The 14,397-nt window shown below is 37.2% G+C and overlaps 1 protein-coding gene across 2 annotated transcripts in view; it reads right to left on the reverse strand.

Annotated features, from left to right (window-relative positions):
- Nucleotides 1-14,145, reverse strand: part of wb (wing blister) — a 91,598-nt gene extending 77,453 nt beyond the window's left edge. For both annotated transcript variants that reach the window (XM_002057483.4, XM_015169790.3), the window contains exon 1: nt 12,858-14,145. In XM_002057483.4, the coding sequence (XP_002057519.1) occupies nt 12,858-13,317 (460 nt within the window). In that variant the 5' untranslated portion in view covers nt 13,318-14,145. The remainder of the gene's footprint in view (nt 1-12,857) is intronic.
- Nucleotides 14,146-14,397: the final 252 nt, after the last annotated feature.

The following is a 14,397-nucleotide window of genomic DNA, read 5'->3' on the forward strand; positions in this document are numbered from 1 at the left end:
GTGCCCAAAACGTTAACCAACACTGCATGTGCGCGCAGTTTTGGGGCCTCTCGCACTCATTACTTACGTCTGACTGAGTTTTGGTTGAGCTTTAGACTTTTGATATTTGATATATTTGATACTTTTTGGGCGAGACACGAGTCGCAAGTCACAAACAATCGCCCACGCTCGATTGGCTTGCTTTTGGGGCTCACTCGTTTTTAGCTGTTAATTTGTCATAAGCTGTCAGTTATTATTAATAAATGCAGTCTGTAGTGTATGCTGTATGTTGAATGTTGACTGAATGAATATTGTGTGCGAGCCTCGCATAATAATAATGTCATAATTTAATTTATAAACTCTGAGTCAGCGCATCAGCTAAGCAAGCAGCATTTGCTGCAGCTGAGCAGAAGACACAGGACGGCTTGTCAGGCATGTCGCCGTCTAGACAGGCTGGGATTAATGCTTTCAAGAAATTGCAAGAGACTAGAGTACGGTTATAACTGCTTGGAGGTGGACATCTTTTTGCGAATTGTGTTCGGTTTTCTTAAGGCATTCCTATTGGGCCTCTTTGCTTTGGCTGTTGATGATTCATAAATAAGCGAGGAATGTGTATTGTATTGCATGTTCATGCTCTCTCCCTCTCACTCTCTCTCTCTCTCCCTTTTGCTTTTTACTCTCACGGGAGCATTAAATTGTCAAATCTGCTTTTGTGTCACATTCGTAAACGTTGCGGTACTACTTTGCTTTTAATCAGGACTAAAATGCTGAGCAATCCAATTCGTAAACTTTGTCCCTGTCAAGATAAACCAAAGTAAATCGGAAAAAAAAATACTCCTATAAATTTCGCAGCTATTTTTAACGTTAAACCAAATGCCTTACAATCTTCTAATCCTTTTTTTATGGGTGAAAATTGAATTAGAAAGAGAATCAGTTCAGGTTGTATTTTTTCCACACAAACTTCATCGACAAATCACTTGCGAATGCCCATAAAAACATTACATTTACGAGCATGATCGGACTTTAGTGGATTTTAACGAGTTGGCACTTGCAATTCAAGTGGGTCGCTCAAAAAATCAGCTGCTAATCCAAGTGACAGCCATTAATGGCACACGCTGCATGCGATCAGCCATAAATAAATTAATTTCACCCAAAAACATACAAACTCACCAGCATTTCCAGCCGGCAACGAGTTCGTAAAAAAAAACGTTACGATTCCAACTTTTTGGCAAAAAAAAAATTAAAATATATTGCCAATCGAGTTGACTTGTAAACTATTTAATTAGTACGTACGCGCCGCGACGTGTTAGTTTTTTTTTCGTGCTGTTTGCTGTAAAAAGGCGCCGCCAGAGTCAGCCACGGTGTCAGCCCACGAATGCTTCAGGCGCCGCTTGGCCATTTGATGGCGCCGCCAATTGTGGCCAGATGGCCAACAGATCAAGTCTCTGGTATGTTTAGGCCATATTGGCTATTGTATTTAATGGCATATGCAATCCGTAATACCTAGTTGTCAGCTATGGCTGGCTAATTGTCGTTTTGTATCTGCGAGATACATTCAATGTACCTCTTAGATACATTGAAGTAATTGCGTTAATTTGCTTGTTTACGTTGTTGTCCGCGCTGTTGATGATGTTGCATATCTTTTAGCTTGTTTTCTCGCTTATTTTTTTTGTTTTGTGTACAAATCTTTATCGCCTGAACGAACTAAGTAAACTAACCAGTTATCGGATATTGCAATTTGATAAGCGCTTATCCTGCGTCGCGTCACAAAAATGCTGCTTTTGATTAGCAATTAACGTTTTTATTGAACAAGCTGACTTCAAGCTGAGCTCAACTTGAAGTTTTTGTTGCCAAAAGATTTTTGCTGCTTAAACTGAGTGGCGTAACGGTTAAGCTATGGGTGGCGGTTGCAGCTAAGATGATAATTTTCTAGTTTTGTTTAGTCACGACTTGGAGAAGTTGTTAAATGAATGCAACAAGTCTATTGCAACTACATTTAACAGTTTTTTTTTAGTCATAAACAGTTATTACAATATTTCAAATACAATACGAAAAGTTACTCTATTTGATTTCTTAATTGCCTTTTGTGCGAATTTGTTGAAGCTTTGAGTTTGTGCATAAAATTAAATGGTGTTTTTTATTGTGTTCATTTTCTTTCTTAGGGCATTATGGTTTCAGTCTGTTTTCCGTAGTATTTCTTATGACCTAATTGCAGAATCCATAACTATATTCTACTTCCTACGTAAAAAATAAATAAAATTTCTTATTCAAATATAATATTTATAAAGTATATATTATAAAAGACTTTTAAGTTAAGTATTGAAAGTCACATAAAAAGAACACAAGCACAGATCATATTCTATTGTCAGTTAAATAAATTTGTGGTTTTTCTGATGTTCACTTCCTCTTCATTAATTCAGATTATAAATATTTTCAAAAAATTATGATACATGCAGTCTCTTCAACATTTCTCAAGGATGCACGTCAAAAAAACCGCAAATAATTATGAAAGAAGCGTTCAAAAACTGACGTAATTTTTGCTATGAACTGAAAAACAAATCGCTTTGCAAAAATTTCAAGCGAAAAATGTACTTAAGTATTCCGTTCAGTTTCGTTTTAATTAAAGAAATGCCAATAACTGTGCGGACAATTGGCTTTTGATGTCGACTGGCAACAGGTTTTCATATGGCCAACAATAACAAATCGACATCAAGGCGTATTAATTAAGCAATTTGTCAAGCGACGCGTCGGTCCAGTCGCTGAGCCCGATTCCGATCGGGTAACTCGAAATCCAAGTCGAATCACTTTGCATGTCGCACGTCAATTTCTCTACCATTGATTCGTGTTTGGCCTCTGACAAGGCGACAGTTGCGTTATTTAGAACACTAATCATGGCAGGCCCCAAATGTTTCAATCCTTTTAAAGTTAAGTCTCGGGGGCAGCTGTCAAAGATGCCACCCCGAAAAAAAAAATAACGTTACGAAACGAAACGAAAAGAAAAGAAAAGCCGCCAACGGCAGTCGACAGCCGGCGGCTTGTATCTGTATCTGAAGCTCATAGTATCTGTAGCTGAAGACTGAACCTGATCTTGAGCTTTTAACTTGTCTGCGCCGCGTGTCTGCGGCCAATTTGTTTTGTCGTGCATTTCCACAACGATTTGACGGGCAGGTTTTTCTTTTTTCAAACGTTTATTCTAGCCTTGGCACTTTAATAGCGTTTTGGTGTGGAAATTGTACAAGTCTTGTCTACGCCTACGCAAAATGGGCGTACCAGCTTAAACACAACGTGACTTGAAGCTGTGCCAAATTTACTTTCTATTTTTAATTTTCCCGCTAAATTTTCCCCCGCCAATGCAACGCAATGCGTGCGTCATGCGTAAAAGCACGTTTCGGCAGCTGTCCATCAGTTTCATCCATATATTTGTCTGTGGCTGTCGTTTTTTTTTTTTTTTTGTTGCTTCCAGCTTGTAAATAGTCTGCACATTGTCTGGCTGCTGATGGATATGCCCCCAAATTGCGCCCTTGCCCCACCACAGCGCCCGGTCGTCGTTGCCATATTCAAAATAGACTGGGCGAAAAGTTGTCAATTGTCGGCACATTTGTTAAATTGCCAGACAGTCGAATATAAACACAAAGTAAAGTTGCAGGCGATGTCGTATATCTCTATATTGATGAATCACGAAGAGCCGCCTTCGGAGAGTGTCAGGAAGGAAATTTTTAGCACATATTTTATTATTATGCTCTTAATCAATTATTGCTGTTATAACTAAGGTAAAGTATTCCAATCTTGATACCATTTGTGAGAATATCTTGGTATTCATGCAAAAGATAAATTTTATTTGTTCTGTTGCAGATATATGCTGTAGTATTTGAATCGTATTAAAAAGAATGTTGCTTAAATGAAATGTAATAATATTGATTTAAAAACTAAGAAACTGGCCTAACACACTGTTTATCTGAGAGGAACTTCACTACACAGTTGATTTTTATATACCTTAGGAGACTTTTCTTCTAGAAGATTATCACCTTCCTGCTCCTCTTCCGTGAAAATATGTAGCTAGCGGTTGTAGATAACACATTTTAATTACTGGAATTCGTTTATTTCGGGTCTGTTCATAGTTCTAACAACATGTTTTTTAGTATAGGCAGTATTATCCATACAAAGATTAAGGACATCCACACATCCTTCATGGCTTGCTTGCCTAATATTATGCCTATACCCGTTGTCCAGCATTCGTCAACTTTGATCCACCTTGGATATGCTTTAAAAGATTGGCATTCCTTTCGGCTCCGTATGCCTTAACAATGCTCACTGATTATTTATCTGTTGTTGAATTCAAACTGACCCTCTCATAGGTAAAATTTAGATAACACGTTGCCCATATTGACTGCGACGTCCAAAATCGATCAAACTTTTTAGATATAAAAAAAAGAAGTAATCAAAAAATGTGTAAGTTATACTTGGAAGTTCGACATAAATCTCAATACCAGATGTTTTTCCAGCAACTTCATCAAAGACTGAAAATCACATCCGGTGCATTTACGCCAAATTTAATCAAAACACAACTTTCCAAAGAGGAAAAATTTCAACTGCAGCTCATTTTTATGCAGCTTTCAGCGACTGCTCAAAGGGGAAGTTCGAAAGCAAATAAACAATTTGAATGAAATTTCTTTCAGCGCAAACATAAAGCATAATTAGTGCCGGGTCCAACGATTTGCTTGCACTTTATATAATATTTATACAACACTTTCAAGTGTTCAACACAAAATAGAAGATTTTTCCGGGCATGCGTTTCCCTTCCAAGAAATCGAGAATCTCTTTTTGTTCCTTTCATTTCTGTTTTCAAGAAGAAGCAGCACAAGTTGTCTATGTGTTGACATGATACTAAAATATTTGCTACGATTTGGGATCATTGCGTTGAGTAAGAGAGACAGGAGACGGGGAAAGCAACAGGTAGACAGTGTAATCTGATATCAATTGAGTTATGGGGCACGATATGAGGTTCCAAGTTCTCCGTGTTGCAAGAAACGGATGATGTGTATTTAGCTTATCATATGGATCGCCGAAAGTCGATACTTTTATGGAACTGAATGAACTGCATATTTTGGTATTTGCTTTGAGCGCCAGTGCCTGGAAAACCTGTCGCCAACATCATCATTTATCAATGAAGTTCAATGACAGTTGTTGTCGGTTTTGTTGTTGCGTTCGATCAACGATCGTTTATCAGCTTAAATATTGACAAATGGCTCGATAAAGATGCCGCTAGCAGTTCCAATGCGACATAGACATTGAATGTATTAAGTTCAGATAGTGTTAAACATCAAGGCGCTACATGGCAGCGTTGACATTGATGAGTGCTTAAGCCTGATAACTGAGGTGTAAGATGGTGGAAAACTAAATGACAGCTATGTGGATGACACGAGAATCTTAAAAGTTCTCGATGAAGATTGGGGAAAAGGAATTGTAAAGTTGTTTTTAAACAAGGCATAATTAAATACATGAAGGAATAGGATTTAGAAATCAGCTCTGATAGGTTTTAAGGAAATGTTTTTGATTCACAAGAGATTTTTTGAAAAGTAACTTAAATTCGAGCCTTAGACTCGCAAGCCTATAATCCAATGTAGACATATGAACTAAACTCCTTTTGTTGGAAAATTAAATGTCCTATGTATATTTAAGCGAAGAACAAATTGTTAAGTGTTTAATTGATTTAAATTTAAATGCTATGTTTGAAGGAGCATTTATCAGAAGAACGAGTGCTGCTTCACAAACAGATTTCCTTTTTAAATTCCACTTTATTCTTCTCATAATCATGATGTACATTATTCATAATGAACTACCAGGAATTTATTAAATAAGTTGCAATGGGCTTTATGACTCACATAAGCATTACTCATAATACATCTTTCATTGCTTAAGGCCTTTAGGCATAACCAATTAGTTTTTCCATATAACCTTCACAATGATTACTCAATCTGGTCACAATTCTTTAGCATCAGTCGCATCATTATCAGAAGATTAGGTAGTTTACAAAAAACATTGATGCGCCCTTTCGTTGACCCAATTACGTGCATTCTGGGACGAAATTTATTGGAACTGCTGCAATCTCAATCAGAGCTCATTGCATTTTCATCTCTCTGGGTCTCCCGCTCTCTTATCTGAAGTGTCTGTGCTAACGAGCTACGAATTTGTTGTTCCACGGGCTGCACATCAACAGTCGCTGTCCCGCTGACCCGTTAAATGTTCCGGTGGCCCTACAGATAGACCAGGGTAACGGAGAGAGGGACGGGGTTGCCGTCTGCTTGGCGGCGTCAATCTCTTATCAAAACTTGGCCTATTACATTAATTTATGGCCAAACGCCAGAGGGGCACTTCAAAGCTTTGTCGAACTGCCTGGAACCATCAGATATCTGCCAGCAATTAAGCATAAGTTTATTGCCGGCCTAAACCAAAATGTTGTTCCTACTTGTGTAAACAGCGCCTCAAACAGTTCCACACTCTTTGGCAGTTTGGGAGTTGCGAGCTGAGGAATTCCTATAGATCATTTTGTCTGCCGTCAGTTTGTCAGCGTTAAGTTGTAGCGCTTGTTAACACCCTGTGGACTTTAAGAACGGTCATAATAGACTAGAAAGTAATAAATAATAATAATTTTCAGCTTCAATTATCTTGCTTAAGTAAAGAAGATGCACAATTTTGTGTGTCGCCTTTTTAAGCAATGCAATAAGACTTTGAAAACCTACCCCATAGACTATAAAAATAGATATTTTGATATATTTTATATATATTTATCGGTTATTGTAAGACCTCATGCTTATATTGTTAGTCATATCTCAAGTCGACGATGCATACATTTTGTATATATCTTAAAGGATCTTAAAGATGGTGTATTTATAAGCTTTACGCATGTAATTCGTCTACATTATCAATTTTCTAATTTCGTCTGTGTCTAGACAATATTATTCCGCCTTAGACATAGCTACAGGGTATCTCTGAGTCGTCAGCCTTAGAGTCTAGTATTACATTTTCTTTTTAGTTAATTTGGTTACAAATTTTGTTTGTTTATAGAAGTTATGTACAGCTACAAATTGCGTCGTTTTTTTTTTTTTTTTGTATTTGTATTTATGAATCCCAAACAAAATGTTTACATGATGTTTTGGGATGTTTCGGGTTCTCGTTGGGCTGATCTATTAAAATTGTAAATGCCTGTTTTGCCCTTTAGTTTTATGTTCTTAAGTGGTTTATTTATTGGAACTTTACTTCAAAAGCGCGCTCGCAATTTGTATAGATATATTAGGTTTCGATATCAAATTACGAGTCCTAACAATAACCGGGAAAAGATGGCTCGCAGCTATTGTATTTCTCAGCTTTTGTTTATTTTTTAATGTGTTCCCCAATTGCCGCTGCATCATCTTTTGCTTGTTTATTGTTTTTGTGGAGTTTTGACATGTGTTTCTACATTTCAACTGGCCCTCGGTTCAAATAACTTGTATTGCTTAAGACATTTTTTTAATACTTTCTCAACCAGTGCAGTTGTAAAATCCTTTTTTTCTTGCGAATATTTCTTTCGTTTATTTCTGCTGCCCTGCCTTACTGTTGGCAGCTTGTAATCCTGCGCCAGCAGCTGTCTTTTGTAATTATGCTCTTCCGTTAACCCTGGGCAAAAAAATATTGCATAAACAAATCGAGCGGTAGACAGCAAGTTGGCCAGGTGTTTCGGCTATTCAACGTGTTTCCCTTCACACATAAAACCCAATGATCTATAAACTGCATTTAAATAAATTATCACAACAAAGGGCGCTGAGCAGCAAATTGCAGGTGAGATGCAACATAAGTAGGAGAGAAGAAGAGAAAATATCGTGAGATTTTTATGAGGCGTTCCAGATAAACAACTATGAGCCGGCGAAAAAGTTAAAACATAGGGGAATATATCAAAGTATACAGTATGTTGAGTGAAATACTTTTGAATGAGACAGTGTAAAGGTAACTAAAAGAGTTGCAGGAAAACAAGCTCAGATTACTTTGAGCACATAAAATGAAATACCAAAATGTGGAATGAAATTCTAACTACTTCACCTTGAAATGCTGTGCATCATGTCAAACGCATTTTAATTGTTTCATAGATATATTAAGCGAATAAAAAACCCTCTTGAATTAGTTCGCCAAGCAAAACTCAATTGCAGCTAAAGCAACTTTCAAGCAAGTCATCAAAAGTCAAGCACGAGACTTTATAAACAGCTGCGATAATGATTGCAAATCAAATTGCGTTCAGGAGTTTTCTAAATCATTCAATTGTAAATATATGCAACAAAAAATTAAAAAAAAAAAAAACAAGTTACCAGCACTCTGTGAGCAGTCGTGTAGTCAAGTGGGCAGCGCCTTGAGCCGGCTGAGACAGCGAATTGATTGAGCAAATTATTGGCGATTAAGCGGCGTGTTGACTATTTATAAAAAGCCGAATGGGGGGCTCGGGCTATAGATAAATTCAACCAGCTATTGGCATTAATTGATTGATGGCTTGTTTAGATTAGAGAAAATGAAAGTTCGGCACAAAATGGGTCAAACAAGAGGCCATAGATACAAGTTACACTTACAGATATAGATACAGATACATTTGGGCATTAAATACAATGCGGCTACTGCATGTTTGAGCCCACGCTGCCTGCCTGAATTTCCCTTCTTGTTGCGGCTGTGCTTTGAGCCATGGCTAATCAACACACGCACTCACACTTTATCAGCTCATTAGCTGCTGCGTATGGGGATACATATATATGTATATACCTATATATATATAGATATACGATTTCACGATTCCCCAAGTCATGAGGCCAGCTCGGCTAACTGATATTTACACACGGCAGGCGGGAAAGCTGCAACGGCTGCTGTTTGCCCATTCAAACAAGAAATAGAAAAAAAAAACTGTTTAAAGAATGCATTCTTCAACCCTTCAACTATTCAATTCCTCATTGATTTTTAACGCGGCTCTGTTTTTTTATTTTTTATTTATATATATTTTTGTTGTTTGCTTCTTGTTAACTGCATTACACAATGAGCAGAGTGCTGGAAATTTAGATTTGTGGGAAAATGCCGCAGAGAGCTCGGAACTGTTGTGTGTGTGCCCCTCTAATACCGCCCCCCTTGCGTCGCCTATGTACTGTTGCCTGTCATTGACTTTTATTTGTTTTTAATTTTTTATTGACATGTGAAGTTTGTAGAAGTTTAGTGAACTTTACTGTTGGGTTTCTATTGCCTTTTACGCTACAACATCGCCTCGCGGCCAAAGCGTGAAAAGCAAAAGTTTTGAACTTGCTTTTGGCTTCTCAGTGTTATCATTATTTTTTATTGGGAAATGCATTGGTCAAGGGCTTTTTCCTAAGAAGCCAAAGTGCCGCAAGTCTTTAACATGCATATTGATGAGTTATGGGGGGGTCTGATTGGGCTTGAAGAATCTGAATGCTGAATGCTCAGCTCGACGCAAGTCTTCGCCACGGCATGCCGTTAACAAGACTTTGTTCGTATTTAAAGTTTTAAGCCTAAATCATTTTAAACATTTTTCTTTAAGATACTATGAATTGATTCTGAAGCTTTGAAATTTAAAGGAAATTTATTTTAAACTTCAAAAGTGGATGCTTACAAATTTTGAGCGTTTGGGTTATTTGTAAAACATTTGCATTATGTTTTGTCTTTTTCTTCATCCAATTATAAACAAAATTTCAATGGTAATCAACTCAAAGTTGTATTAATTCTTAAGCACATTATGCAAATATAAATAATAATTGAATGTTATTTACGGCAATTTCAATTTTTAAATATTCTTTATAAATTCATGGGGCTTTCGAACATGTTGAAACCGAAAGTTTATAAAACTGTCGCAATTAAAAATGTGTTCTTAATATAAACTATTTTTTTTTAATTGTCTTCAAAACTTAATTGGTGTTCGTAAAAACGATATGCCAATTTTAAGAAATGAGTATAACATGTTTTCTCAATAATACGCAAATAAAGTTCAAACTTTGGACAGTTTAACCAAACACAAAGGCAATTGAAAAATAATGACAAAAAAATATTGATTTAAAAAAGGATATAAAAAGATTGTAAATTATATTAAATAAAGAAGATATATATATTTTATTATTATTGTCTTTTGTAAAACTATTCACATTCTAAAACATTTAATAAAGAATCTGAATATTATCTAAATATTTGGGACTACATTGTTTTATAGTTTCTGCTTTAATAAAAATGTACTCATTAAAATAATTTTCATATTTAAAAATTCAGATCTCCAATTTTAGAAATTGAAAATTTAATTATATTATATTTATATTTATTTATTAATGGTCGACAAAACGAGTGTCTTCCTCATTATTCAAAAGGTTGTACAATATAAGTATATTCTAAAAGCCTAGTTAAAGGATACAATTTTCTAAATAGCATCACCGACCGATGGAGGTGTTTTATTTGCCAGTCCGGCCAGCTGTGCCCCTTTTCACAGCTAATTTTGTCAGTGACGCTATTAGAGCCTACATCTAAGCAGAAGGTTGTAAGTAGGAAAAAAGTGATCTCAAGTGAAATTAAAAATAATCTTAATTTGCTAAATTAATAAAGAAAATACAATAAATAGGAAAAAAGAAAGTAAGAAAATTGTTAATAAAGTAAAGCAATGTAAGTTAGATAAAGAGTGTTAAGTGGATAGGACAAAGAGAAAAGTATTGGGAAATCACCGACACGGTGGGGGAAAATTTTTCAGCCTGTCCGGCTAGCTATGCCCCTGCTCATAGCTGGGAATGGTCAGCGACTTCCCGAAGGTATCCTGAAAGCAACGATTTTATTAGGGGTAGAGACAGTTCGGTAGAGAAAACGTGATGCAATATATATTCAATATCTACGCCAGACTCTTGTGAATTTATAAACAGATATCTTAGGCAATACAAACAGTTTTATTCTGTGTGAGCTCGATTGGGTAAATAAGCATTTGAAGCCTATCATAATATTTTCCCTAAAAATTAATCGTTAAATTCGGTTATACATATTTTTAGTGCTTATCTGACTAGGTCAACGATGTTTTAGAAGCGCTCAAAATACTGTCAACAATCGTCAATATTAACAACATGATTATCATAAAACTTCTCTCACTTTGTCGCGCCTTAAATTCCCAGCCTTAAATACATCCACAGGCAATTCATTTTGAAATTCACAGCGCAATCTATTAGCAAGTCATAAGCTCTAAAAAGCGACCACAGGAATGCATCTATTCGAGCAAGCAATCAGTTCGGGCCCATAACAAATTTCAACGGCTCGACACGATAAGCCACTTAATTCTGTATAACCAGTTAGCAGAAGGCCCGTTCTCATCGTCGTCGTCTACCGCATTGTATTAGACCCTAGGCGGAGTTTTGGTCAACACCTTTGCGAACTACCAGCTGGAACATATGTTCCTATTAGCGCGTGTTGCGGTTCCTGCCTGACATATTCCATACGATGCTCGGCTACGCACGCAACTCGCCCAACCATTATGTGCTCCGGAGGGTTATGTGTGTCTAACAATTGGCCATTGTGTACATTGTTGTTGCTGTTGTATCTGAGCTGTTGTTGCTGTTGTTGTAAGGGCATCTTCTTTAGACACGACCACAATTGCCAGAGTGTAGAAGAGTAGGCGGCATCACTCTAGAGCCTGGCGCTATTGTCCTCCGTAAGGGGTCATGTGTATGTGCGCCTCTCAGATGGTCTCAAAGAAAAATGCCCAAACCCACACACGCACACACAAGCACACATACACATACACAAACCCCTATGTTATACTACTAGAGAGCTGTACATTCAATAGAGAATGTGCCTTTTTTTTGGGTTCCCCACATTGATTGGTTTTGTTCTTGAGTTCGTGTTGTGGGTCCTTAAATTATTTTCAATTGCTATCCAATGTTTTCTTTGTTTTGGCTATGACTAACAGTTGCTGTTTTGTTTGTGTTAATCAGATGTTAAATAGACTTGAACTTGAGTAAATTAAAGACATATTTTAGACTCATTTCTGCGCTGTGTTTTGTCTTAAATACATAAATTATTTCATTTATAATGGGGCGTATTCATTTTGTGACAGTGGTATGGCAAAAAATAACAATTTTTCGCAAATTGAAAATATTCTACGAATAATTTTATTAATTGTGTTTATTGTTTGTGCTAAAATTTCTATTCTTCAAACTAGAACAGTAACCACTTTGATCTATAATCTATTGCTCAAGTAATTTTAAATGTAATTAAACTAAAGAGAAAGAGAGAGAGGGAGAGATTTAGTTTGAAATTATGAAAAGTTATATATAAATATGTTTTCTGCATTAAAAAGGTGGTTCTATAACCGACTTGTAGTCGCTCAGTTGCTCAACCAGGTATGCAGCTATGCAGATCGCACGCCTAATAGGCAAAGTTCACATGACAAAGCCTTTGCGCTGGCCAAGAAGAAGCACAAGAATAGCAAATGTTGAGCATGGAGCTGCAGCAGCAAGCCCCAATGGGCGAGACAACGGCAAAGGCAACGACAACATTGCTGGCCCATAACTGGACCTCTCACGTAATAACGTATAGAATTACTTGTAAAAAAAAAAAATAAAATAAAATAAATAAATAACTGAGCTAAGAAAATAAGTAGAAAAAATCTCTTCCTCCTGTCACAACTTTCACATGAAAGTTCTTTCAACTTGAGCGCCCAAATATGGACGCGCGTTGGACACGTCGGACACGACATGGACGCGCCAGTAGAAGGAAGCCGCAGTAACGAGGCGACTTCTTTTTATTATGTTTGCGTCTGCCACTGGGCTCAACAATCGATCAAAGCCATATTAAGAACTGTTTGGTCCAGGCTCATAGTTATGGCCACAGCGACTTACCATTGGCATTCGATTTGCTGTCCGTTCTTTGGAGGCGTCCGTTGCGTCCACGCTGTTTGGATTTCTTGCCTGTTCTAGTGCTGCTGCTGGCATTGATCTCGGAGGAAGCAGCTGCCTGGTCGGTCGGCTCAGCGCTGATGTTACTTTCAATTAGCAGGCCACTTTTGGTTTTACGCCGACGCGGATTTTGTGCGCGAGTTGAGCTCGACTTGCGTGCGTGCTGTATGCGTGCGCCGGTCCAGGACACAATGCTCTCCTCCTCCAGCTGCTCTACGGAGCTGCCATTGAGGTTGGTGAACGTTGTATATTCCTTAAGCATTTGGGCGGGTGACTGCACTTTCAGGCGTTTCAGTTGTGCGTTGGAACGCCTGCCTTGAGCCTGCTGCTGAACCAACAAGAGGATCAGCAGCTGCAGTAGGAGGCAGCATTTGGGCCAATTGATCAGCTTTCTGGTTTTCATTTTCTATTGAAATGTGCAAAAACCAACTCAAATTTTACACAAAGCACATTTTACCCTTGAACTGGGTGCCTTAAATATTAGATGAATATTTTTATTTGACTTGTTGTAAGCGCCTTTTTTATATTTAGATATTTTTTGAATTACACCAAACGCGCACTCAAGCACATTTCCAAGAATTTTCACTCATAATTTTATTTAATTTGTATTCTTTTCTTTTTTTTTCTTTTCTTTCAAATCTTTTTTACAATTTCCGCTTGTCAGTTGTCGTCGCGACGTTTTTGGCTGACTTTTATTTTTATTATTTCATACACACTTCCTTTGGCACTCTATTTGACTTGAATTGCGCATACGCTACTCTTTGCATTTCAGCTCATTTCTATCCCATTTCTCATTTATTTTACGCACATTTTTGCGCTATTTAATTTTATTTCAGTTGCACGTTTTGGCCCCTTTTGCACGCGGCGACAGCGACAAAATTTTCTTTGTCTATTTTCGTATATCCTCAACACAAGTGCGCAAAAAAAAATACAATTTTTATCAATTTATATATATATATATATATATATATATATATATAGGCACGATCTGTGGTTGCAGTTGCATAAAGCACTTTCGCCTTTATTTATTATTGGCACTGCATTATCATTTAATTGCCAGCAATTTTTATGACACGCTCATTTATCAGCAACAATACTAACTACTAGTAGCACTAAGTATCCCACTCGGAACTATCGACAACTGAGACCGAACGACGCACCGACAAATTACGATCTGAAAACTGAAACGCATCCGGCTATCGAGCGAGTGCCGCGTCCTACACAAACGACCGTCAAATCCAAACTGAGCCGAGCACTCGTGCCGGCTTGCTGATCGTGCCGCCTGTTCGTTGCACTCAGTGATGCCAACTTGGCTTGACTTGATAAAAAGGCCAAGAGCTGAACAAGAGCTGTTTCTTTTAAACATTAAACAAATTATATTCTCTAGACGATTTTGCAATGCAGCTATTTGTAGCGTACTAAACATTCTACTACATTTTCGCATATATTTATTAATTAATTAGAGTTTTTGGACTTGCATAAA

This window comes from Drosophila virilis, chromosome 4 (genome assembly GCF_030788295.1).
Source record: "Drosophila virilis strain 15010-1051.87 chromosome 4, Dvir_AGI_RSII-ME, whole genome shotgun sequence".
Classification (NCBI taxonomy): Eukaryota; Metazoa; Arthropoda; class Insecta; order Diptera; family Drosophilidae; genus Drosophila; species Drosophila virilis.